This window comes from Scardinius erythrophthalmus (assembly GCF_964197995.2).
Source record: "Scardinius erythrophthalmus genome assembly, chromosome: 19".
Classification (NCBI taxonomy): Eukaryota; Metazoa; Chordata; class Actinopteri; order Cypriniformes; family Leuciscidae; genus Scardinius; species Scardinius erythrophthalmus.
The window spans coordinates 34,474,057-34,484,984 of NC_138239.1; the positions used below are offsets into that span (position 1 = coordinate 34,474,057).

At 37.3% G+C, this 10,928-nt stretch overlaps 2 protein-coding genes across 2 annotated transcripts in view; both read right to left on the reverse strand.

Moving 5' to 3' along the window:
• The window catches only part of cox7a2a (cytochrome c oxidase subunit 7A2a), a 6,495-nt gene extending 6,452 nt beyond the window's left edge, over positions 1–43 (reverse strand). The window contains exon 1 of the mRNA XM_081347460.1: positions 1–43. This exon is cut by the window's left edge and continues 63 nt beyond it. The gene's annotated coding sequence lies outside the window, so the exon portion shown is untranslated.
• Positions 44–1,436: 1,393 nt separating this feature from the next.
• tmem30aa (transmembrane protein 30Aa) lies at positions 1,437–10,744 on the reverse strand. Its single transcript, XM_081347459.1, has 7 exons — positions 10,231–10,744; positions 8,073–8,192; positions 6,976–7,083; positions 6,570–6,657; positions 5,646–5,792; positions 4,927–5,139; positions 1,437–2,734 (listed from the first exon to the last, which is right to left on the reverse strand). Exons 1-7 carry the CDS (start codon positions 10,477–10,479, stop codon positions 2,541–2,543), a joined length of 1,119 nt encoding a protein of 372 aa, XP_081203585.1. The 5' UTR covers positions 10,480–10,744; the 3' UTR covers positions 1,437–2,540.
• Between the last annotated feature and the right edge of the window lie 184 nt (positions 10,745–10,928).

The following is a 10,928-nucleotide window of genomic DNA, read 5'->3' on the forward strand; positions in this document are numbered from 1 at the left end:
CACCAGCACAAGGACACTTATGTCACTTCCTTCTTCAGCTCGAGTCTGACGCAGAATCAACCGAATAAACAGCGCATCACTGCCTCCTGCTGGACAGGAGAGCCACGAGATCCGGTTCTTGATAGCGAATCGGTTCGTTCGGACAATGCGTTCTAAATGACTCAAAAACGATTCGAGTAAGCGAATTCGCTAGATTCTTTATAGCAAATCGGTTCGTTCGGACTATGCGTTCCAAATGACTCAAAAAACGATTCCAGTAAGCGATTTCACTAGATTCTTTCTAGCGAATCGGTTCTTTCGGACTGTCCGTTCCAATTAAATGACTCAGAAACGTTTCGAATAGCCGAGTGACCTTTTACCTTTTGGTTGTTCAATTAAAATGCGTTTGGATTGATAAGTAGTATGTTTGTTACACTTTGGATTGAATAAAAGCTCATCTTGCTGATTCTGTTTTGTCATTATTCCGTCCACTTCAGTCAGTATACAACTTTAGGAGAAGCCAAATTTGGGTTTAATACAAACACAACCTTTTGGTTCAAAATGTTATTAAAATTGAACCCAACGGTTGTGTTTGTTGATATTTGACACAAATTTGAGTGTTTTTTTTTTTTTGTTTTTTTTTACAATGTATAGTAATCACAGGTGTAAAGTACATGTCACTGCCAAATCAAGACAAAAGAAAACAATTATCCAGCAAACTGTAATCTGGCCATGCAGACACCAAACATTTGATAACCAATGTGCAGTGCTGGGTAAATAACTTACTAATGGTCAGTTACTGATGCCAAATTGCATGACAAAAATTGTAGTTAGTAACGTATTCCATTACACTGCACATTTTATGTAATGTAATTGACTACTTTTGGATTAATTGTTTTGACCCAACTCATTTATCACATTAAACTGAATAGGATAGTACTGTACCATATTGATACACAAATACAAAGAGAAAGAAAATATATTCCATTGTCATCAGCAACATGAAGTGCATTAAACATCACATTGTCAGGATTTCCCAAATTAATGTTAAATAAATCATTTTAAAATAACGAAAATTATAATAAATGTTTCCAAAGACATCGCAATACATGGTTAAATTACTGAGTAATAATAATGTGTTCATCAAGAGTTGATTTGATATGCAGCGATGAGAAAACACTCCTTAAAAGTGAAATGATTTCTGTAAATCCAGTGGTCAAATGCTGTGTTTCTCTCAGTTTTCCATGCAATTAAGGCCACCTGACTAGTGGCTGGTGTGTGTGTGTGTGTGTGTGTGTGTGTGTGTGTGTGTGTGAGTGTGTGCAATTTCACAAAACTAGAAGACTTTATGAACGTATAAGCAATATGAAACATAAAAAAAGAAGAACTGTGGAGAATCAATAAATAGTCCGTACTTGACTTACAGGACCGAGGCAGGAAAAGCAGCACAGCACATCTCTCATGCATTTGTCGTTTATTATCACACAACTCTTTTCAGTAAATGGCAAGACTTTGGCCCAACAATACACACAGAACTGAGCTGGATACAGGATTTCATAGCAGCTGCTGAACACACACATTTCCTTTTTAAATACACATTGCAGAGAACAAGCTTTTCAGAGAAGAAACTAAAAAACTGAACACATTCGCTTTGAGCATTACAGTTTAGCATCTCAAATAACACAGTGCAACAATTCTTGCTGATTCGCATGACAAACTATCTTATCATGAATACTGAATTTGTATAAAAATCACTGATTAAAATCCATTACTGTTTTGATTTTACCATATTATCATTGTAGTATATTATATTATTATCCAAACGGATGAACTTCACAAAGCCAGTCAAGATTCGTCATATTTAACCTCAAAATCAAAAGGAAAAAAGTTAATGTTTAGGCCGATAGATTTTTTTTTTTATGTTTTTTGCATTGTGACAATATAGTACATTCATGACAAATAAGCACAATTCCCCAAATTCTCATTATATGCAAAAAAAAAAAAGTCATAAAAATAATAAATAAATAAATAATGCACCATGGTAGAATTTGTTGTATTTGCCTGAAGTTATGCTGATCTTAATAAAATCACTGTATTATTGTAAAGAGAATATAATTAAAATCATAAAATATTACAAACAAACTAAAAAGTGAAATGTCATGGTGAATTTTTAGGGGGAAATGTGCCCATGAAAATGTCAATACAAAGTGCTTTATCCTGCAACATATGATCCCCCCCCCCCCCCAACGGACATGTTTGTGTGGGATTCACTCAAATACAGTCCTAGTGTACGACTACACATCCTTCAGTTACTCCATAATTCCTTCATACTGTCCTCAACACAAAACACTTAATGCAGAAAGATCAACTGTGTCAGAATCAAGATTTCCAAGATAAAGCTTTGGTGTGGATGAAAGAAAGGCTTAAAACAGATCATTACAAACTGCCAGTGCATACACAATAACAATGTAAGCAGTCTTTCTGGCACCTGTGTGTACAGGAGCATCCTCCCGAATGAGACCGATCCCCCACGCGTCTCACGTCAGTGCGCTGATCCGCGTTCAGTTGGGAATGTCCGCGTTGTTGTTGCGGTTGCCGTATTTATGGTGGATGATCAGCAGGACCACTCCCAGGAAGAAACACACGGATCCCACTGTGATGTAGGCGATTCCCAGGAAAGGGTTCTTCCCTCCCATCCAGGAAATGGTGCTGAGGATCATACGCTTGCGGCCGTCGAAGCTGCGCACGGGGTAATCTGGGGTCACGCTATTAAAGAACGCTACCGTAATTCAGCATGCATTTGCTTACATATAGAAGACATGGTTACACTTTATTTTAAGGTGTCATTGTTACAGTGTAATTATATATTTAAGTACTGAGTAATATTAATCAACTACATGTATGTACTATAGGGTTAGGGTTTGGTTGAGGGTTAGTTGCATGTAATTATGCATAATTTACTGTAATTACTACAGTAAGTACATGTAACATATGTAACAAGGACAGTGTTACTGAAGAAACTTTAAAGGCTTTTAGAAGTTATTCTTTTCATTCTTCGCTTTGGGGTAAAAAGACTATTTTTAAAGTAATTTAAAATACCTGACCACTGACCAGTGGTTTACTGTAAGCGAACATCCCAAAACGCCCACACTGCTGAGAGCGGCACGTAGGGTGTGTTCACACTTGGCATGTTTGGTAAAAGAAACCCTGGTGTGATTGCTCTGTTAGTGCGGTTCAGCTGAATAAGAGTGAAGGCTGACCTCTGAACCCTGGTGCGCACCAAACAAGCGAACCGAGACCCAAACGAACTCTAGTGCAGTTCAAATGAAATATGAACGCAACACGGACCAAAGACATGTAAACGAAACAAAAACAGGACATGATGTCACAAGATGAGACCCTGAAAAGGACGAGTTCTCAGCTGGTCATCATATGTAGGCTATGATAATGTTGTGAACGTATCCCAATGCCTTTAGGTTCGGTATCTTGAGGGTTTGGTGTTAAAAATGCCGGTGTTAAATGTTTTCCAAATGAAACGAGCAAACCGAACTAAAAGTGTGAACACAGCCTTAAATATGTGCTGCAGAATAACACTTACAAATTCAGTTTCTACTAGTTCATGACCTCAATGGACTGAACAGAAGAAATGAACTGGAGAAGATTTCTACATCAAAGAAGGCGGAGCCTCAGAGCCACACCCACCTATTACATCATCACCATGGACCAATGGTAGTTCGAAGATGTTTACCAGCCAGTTTACCAGAAGAGTTCGCTTTGGCAAGCCGTTTTGAACTCAAACTGAGTTCGAAGTGAAACACACTCCAAAAGAACTGCGTTTTGGCCTGATATAGTTCGAAATGACGACACTTCGATTTCTCTTCAAGTATATTAACATTAGTCTTAACAGTTGCATTTGTACATTTCTTACGATGAAGTTATAAATAACTTAAAGGTAGGAAATGTGTTTTATAAACACTTTTTGTTATACTGGTTGAAACTATCTTCACATCCTGATCAATCAATAATAGAAGAGGTCTAAATATTAAAACGTATATATACCATGGTCTGGGTGAATACTCGATTCTGATTGGCTGCAGGGTGTCCATTAAAAAAGTGATATAGGACACCTAGTAAATAAACCGTCAGGCGTAACCAGGGAAACCAAGTTATTGTTTGTAAAAACTTTAGATTTCGATTGTAAAACTAATTAAAATATAAACTAATGTTAAAAAATGTGTTATTTGGCAAGTGACCATGGTATAAGCGGGTTAATGCCCTTCGAGGTGTCCGCTGCGCGTCGGACGGTTCCCGCCTCGCCGTCGTCCATTAATACCTGACGATGGACACCTCGAAGGGCATTAACCCTTACATATACCTCTTCTGTGGAAGATTCAGGACATTCAATCATTGCATTCGGTCCAAAACAAACATCCACCTATTACATTCGGTCCTAATTACAGTTCCTCCTGAACCAAAACAACGAGCTGATGCTGCGTTCATGCCTTGTCGTTACCGTTACGAAACCCGTGACGTTCCACCCGGAGCCGTTCATGTCCTCAGACTCAGATTTATGTGTCTCTATGTCAACACTATCAACGGTGAAATGAATCTGCAGCCGTCAGGTGGTACAAGAGCGAGCTCTGGAAGTTAGTTTATTATTATTGTAATGTTATGCGCTTTTAACGCCGTCTCTCGTGATGCTTTGCAGAATCTCATGTGTTTGGTCGGAGATGGGGCTCTGCTCTGAAAGGAGGGTGGGATCTCATGCTTTCAAAGCTAACTTGCTATTGCTAACCTCTCTGAAATTGCCTACCCTACCTTCAAATTATGAACGCAAATGCTGGTTTAGAGGCTTATGCTAATCTCACAGACCCTGTTTCCACCTGGTGAAAAATGGAAAATAAGATTGGAAGCAGAAAGACTGAAATGGTATTTTCTGAAGGATACTGTAGGTGACTTCCAGGCTGTAGTTTCCAGGCGGTAATGTCGGGGTCATGTTGTCCTTCTTCTTCTGAATGATGCGGTACAGTTTTCTGAAGGTGGGGAGAGCCGCGGTTCTCATCCACACGATGAAATCCTCATTGATGAAACCGTTGTTCTCAGGATCAGTCGGGTCCAGCTCATAAACGGGTTTGCGCCAGTTGACGGGTTTGCTTGTGTCTGTGAGGACAATTAACGCTGGTTAGCAATAATACAGCAAAACTTCAAAAACATAGAGGCCATTTTACAATGCAATAACTTTGTAGCACTTAAACCAACATTACAAACATGCACTGATGTAGAGTTATAGTCATATTGCTCTGATCACTGTAATGTGTTTCCCTGCTGCTGTAGTATATACTGAAATAATCCAATAAGTGTTCGTCTTGAAACATTGCTAACAATATAAAAGACATTGCTAACAATATAAAGTATAAAAGTACAATATAAAAGTATATGTTTACTTTATAAAAATCAGTTCAGATTTCACAGCATAAAGACACGTGAAGCATGAGCTGAAGGAGGGCGTTTGTTCAGTTATCCTAAATTATACCTTTTACTTGCTGAAAAAGTCTAAACTATCCATCAGAGGACAGATTCAGAAGGACTGGAGTAGATTGTGTGCGACAGGTTTTTCAGCAAGTTTTGATCATGCTGTAGGCTTTACAGGGTTGGGCTTTATGTACCTTGGAACACAACGGAGAGGTTGCTGTTGCTTCCTCCTGGGTTTCTGAACTTCACATGTTTGTCAGTCCACCAAGCAATGCCTGTCTTCACCAGATGAATAGCTATTCGGCTTCCGTTTGGATGGAGGTAAAACAGCTCCAAAGTATCTACAAATATCAAACGAATTACAGAAAGCAGTCAGAAAGACCTCAGGTCTGTTTCACGCAGCTTGTGTAAGCAGTGATGGTGCAACACTAATTCACATGGTGAAAGGCTGCAGATATCAATAAAATCAAATATGTGACCCTGGACCACAAAACCAGTCACATGGGTCAATTATTTGAAATTGAGATGTATGCATCATCTGAGAGCTGAATAAATAAGCTTTCCATTGATGTATGGTTTGTTAGGATAAACAATATGTGGCAGAGATACAATTATTTGTAAATCTGGAATCTGAGGGTGCAAAAAAATTGAAACATTGAGAAAATCACCTTTAAAGTTCTCCATTTATGTTGGCGATTGTGCTGCATTCACTCACAAAAATAAATGTTTTACATATTTACGGTAGGAAATTTACAAAATATCTTCATGGAACATGATCTTTACTTAATATCCTAATGATTTAGGGCATAAAAGAAAAATCGATCATGTTGACCCATACAATGTATTTTTGGCTATTGCGACAAATATACCCGTGTGACTCGAGACTGGTTTTGTGATCCAGGGTCACATAATGTTAAAGAGAAATCAGCATCATGGGCATAAAGAGCCAAAATGTATGCAATACACATCAAATCTCTGGCTAAATATCTTTTTAATATCAACAGTTTGCACATTTGTACACACTGTGTTATAAGTACACATTTTAAAATAAACACAAGTGTGTTTGTTTGAGCCGTAAGCTTGTCACTGGTCACCGACCTCACACATATGTGTCTTACCATTGAAGAGACTGTTAGCGATGGCACCGCAGGGAGCAATCGGCTTCTTCTCGCTTGTTCGGTACGGTTCACACTCTTTACTTGGGTTCTGCAGAGCAAAGACTTGAACACTTAAAAACAATGTCTTGAAATGTGAAGTATAGCATAAACCTATCTTTCATTCCATGAAAGTTTCCAATTATCAGCCATTCGCTTGTCATGTCTGGCATCAAGGCTGTTTAATACGAAACTAAAAGCAAATAAAGACATAACATACTGGACCTTTCATTAAAAGCACATTCATGAAGTTCAGCAGAACTGTATCTTTATAAACAACAAAATTAAGTGTGTTTAAAACTAGGCTAAATGCCAGGAAATCCTTTCCTCCTGTTTTATCAGTCATCAAACAGACTCTCGAACCACTTACCTGTAAAGAGCTTTTATCTCCGTTCAGCTGACTGTCGTCTCTTGACTTCACATAACGTCTATGGTTTTGATAGAAGTTGGAGAGTCCATAGTACATGAAAACATTACTCTACAAAAGAAAAGATGTCAGAGGATATAAAACCATCCAGTGGCAAACCACAAACTCTTTTGTCCGAGGGCTATTTTGATGTTATTCACAGGCATTTATACTGTACGTGATTGATCTGAAACCTGTTGTTTTAGGAGCGGGAAACTATTCTATTTTAAACTGTACGATCAATAAAATGTCCTCTAAACTGCATAATACATGAGAACTAATGCCACTTTAGGCGATTTACTTCACCGCTATACAGTTCACAGACACTCACAGAGTAAATAATGTAACTTAATGGACCTACAGAGAAATATATCCAACTATAAATGAACCGCCTCTGTTCCAACAGTATGGATTTTAGGTATGCAGCTAATTTGGTTAGATATTTCAAATAAAATATTTGAATATTTGAATATTTTTCAGCCTTGGTGAGCATAATAGAACCTCACATGAACTGTAAAGCACAGTGGTGGAAGTATAAAGAGTTCAAAAGTTAGTAGTTATGAACCAGGATGGTTTGCCATCGCTGAAATGGGCAGAAATGTAATGTTTCGGAATGGGCGAGGCAAAGTGCTTTTTCAAACCTAACGTATTAGAAATTGGCTTAAATAAAAGCCAAAATTCCTCCAGGCCAAACTGGACTGATCCACAGTCAAAGGAAGCGTTTGGTTGAAGTTATTTCTGCTCAAATTGGTCAAACCAGAAACTGAAGTCAAAGACATTCCTTCTGGATTATTTAGTTATTTGTAAAATGTAGTTCTTTATCTAGTTATAGCTCTTGCATTGAGATATATGGAAGCTTGTTTCCACCAGAAAAAAAAAAGTAATTTTAATTAAGTAGATTGTGTTCGGCTGAAAGAAGAAAGTCATATACACCTAGGATGGCTAGAGGGTGAGTAAATTATTGGATCATTTTCATTTTAGGGTGAACTAACCCTTTTAAGGCTTTGCTAACTTTCTCCTAAGTGTTAGGATGAGGGATGAGAGATGAAGAAGGTATTTACGTCGAAGTGCTGGTCCAGGGTGAAGGGCACCGAGCAGATACACACACTAGTGCTGTTCCAGCTGTAGTTCTGAGCGCAGTTATAACACGGACTGGACATGTCGACACCAGTGTAGTCGATCTACAACAGAACCAACACAAAACAACTGTGATACCTGACAACATCAACTGTACAGAGCCTTATAATGGTGCGTTCAAGCCCTCCAGGGAAGGTGGGAGGTCGTGTTTGGGTCATTCTACAGAAACGTCCACTTTGGGTATGGCAAGATATCTTAAAATTGATTTATTTTTCAAACATTTAAACTTTTTTAACATTCTTTTTCAAACATTGGTTTACTTACACCACATTATTAGATTACCCTTTGACTTTATGAATACGCATAACAGCTTAATGATTTTTTATATTTTTTGTGCATTTATTTAAAGACCGCATGTACCATTTTTTTGTCACTGGTGTTACCTTAATTCTTTGGCAATATTAAAGGTTTTTATGAAATATTATTTCAAATTTTGTTCAGCACATGTAGTCAGAGTTACCGAAAAATAATGATAATGTAATAAATAAGGAGATTATGTTTTATTTATTTTAATCAGGTTTGTTAAAAGTGTGCTTGAATGAGGTTAGTTCGTTTGCACAACCATGTGTTTGCTATAATAATGAAAATATTTGAAAACCAGTTCAAATCAAGTAATGATGCAATCCTTTAAATCTTAACTTTTGAGTGTTGCAGAATTAAAAGGATGTAAAATGATTATTTCACATGACACTGTATTTAATGTGACAGAAAAAAAGACAGTAACACCAATGACATACATAAGAGCAAAGATCCTTATTCTTCAACTATAATTAAGTAGATGAGACTAAATTGTTACATTTGGCATATAATCTAAATGAATAGCTTTGAATAAAGTTTATCTATAAATGGGAGTCACTGGTGTTACCCATAAGAAAAGTGACACCAGTGACAGTAACACCAGTGACAATTTAATGAAAAATTCATTTTACAAAATGGCTGCTGCAAGGTATCAAACCACATCTTGTCAATCATGGTATACTAACTAAATAATCCATTTGTATTCTAGTTTTTTTTTTTTGTTTTTTTTTACAATTACCTAACAATAAAGTAGGTCATTATCAGTGAGTTCAACTAAAAGCTTCATGTGAAATCATTAGATAAATGAGAAGATTTCTGATAACTGAAAAGAGACAGTGGATCTACCATGGGCTTTTCTTCATAGATATTCAGGAAATTGGAAGAAGGAAGTCACCAGTGTGATTTTTATTTCAAAATAAGAGATTTTTGTTTAATGGTAACAACAGTGACACAACTCCAGGGGACCACTACTTTCATTATAAATTTTATAATATTTATTTGGCATTTTGTTTTATTTATATCATTTACATAATATATTTGATAGTTATGTATACATTATTGTATTTTAAATGATGTAAAAACCTGTTATTGACCTCAAAATAAAGCATTTTCCCTCTGTACATGACTGTGGGGACGAGCACTTCTGTGGTGCTTGAAATTCTATATAATTAATAAAAATCAGATATTGCCACATTGATGGCTCAAGAAGGTGTAATTGTTCAAATAACATATTGTTTTATTTTAAAATGTAAAGAAATTTTAAGTGTAATATTTCTGTAGGGACAGAAAAATGTACATTTCCATAGAATGACATTCAAGTCACTTTCATCGGAGTAAGATGGCGGTACACTTTCTCTTAATGAATTACTCAAAAATAGCAAGGTTCTTAAACTCTAACGTTAGTTCTAGAAAATGAAGAACATAGTTAAATGTGCATCAGATGTTTTTTATGTTTTTGATTAATTTATGAAGCCACTGCAAACTTCATGATTACATATGACATTGTTATGTTTAATGTCATCATTAATGTCATCATTGTAAAAAAAATAATTATTTGATTAGTAAAGATTTAATGTCATCAATGTATTATTCCACCATGTTTCTCTTACACGCCCCCAACTCGTCGGGCTTAAAGAAAATCCCGAGCTTCCCACTCGTATTTACGACATAGTGGTGGCGTTCATGTGCGTTCAACTCGTAAATACGATCTTTGCGAGATGACTTGAACGCACCATTAATAAACCTCTTTAATCAACATGATGTTGCTACGGTGACGTTACGCACCTCGAACTCTTTGATGTTGTTAGAGGTGACGAAGAGTCCGATGCCGATGGGGATGAAGATGAGTCCGATCATGAAGAAGGCTGGCAGGACGGTGCCCGCGGTCAGGATGGGCTGCCAGGCGGGCAAACGCTGCTGTTTAAAGGCCGTGTTATCCGGCTTCTTGCTCTTGACGGACCCCGGGCCCCCGGAGCCCACCGATCCCGGGTGGAGACCGTCCTCATCCTTTGCGTTATAGCTGGACGCCATCATCGCTCTTTAATCCGATAAAGACGAGCGGATAGCGAGCGCACTACACGATAACCTCAAATATGTTGCTTTGATGGACAGTTGTGTGTTATATCGCTGCTGTCACTTGTGTTGATCAAACAGTGAACGCGCCATAACACAACAATGTTGATTATTTTCGTTAGCGCTTATTGAACACGGACAAGACGGTAAACAAGGAAGTACAGCAGCCAATAGGCGGAGAGTACCGTCGTGACGTCATCAAGCCACACCCCTCCCTCAGTTTAGCAAAATATTATCTTTCTCATTACTGAAATACAGTAATAACAGTCGTCTTATCCAGAAACAATATTTTAATCAGCATTAACATTCTAATAAGAAGAATTGATTTTTTTTAAACATAGCCTATGCTTTTTTTCTTATACAAAGTGTTTCATTCACTTCTAGTAAGTGGAAAGAAAGAAATATATGGC

Coding starts and splice junctions, on each gene's coding strand:
- tmem30aa (XM_081347459.1), bottom strand. CDS start 10,479: ATGATGGCGTCCAGCTATAACGCAAAGGATGAGGACGGTCTCCACCCG. Junction 6,658..6,975: donor GAGATAAAAGCTCTTTACAG/GTAAGTGGTTCG, acceptor TTTGCTCTGCAG/AACCCAAGTAAAGAGTGTGA. Junction 5,140..5,645: donor CCTCTCCGTTGTGTTCCAAG/GTACATAAAGCC, acceptor TTGTCCTCACAG/ACACAAGCAAACCCGTCAAC.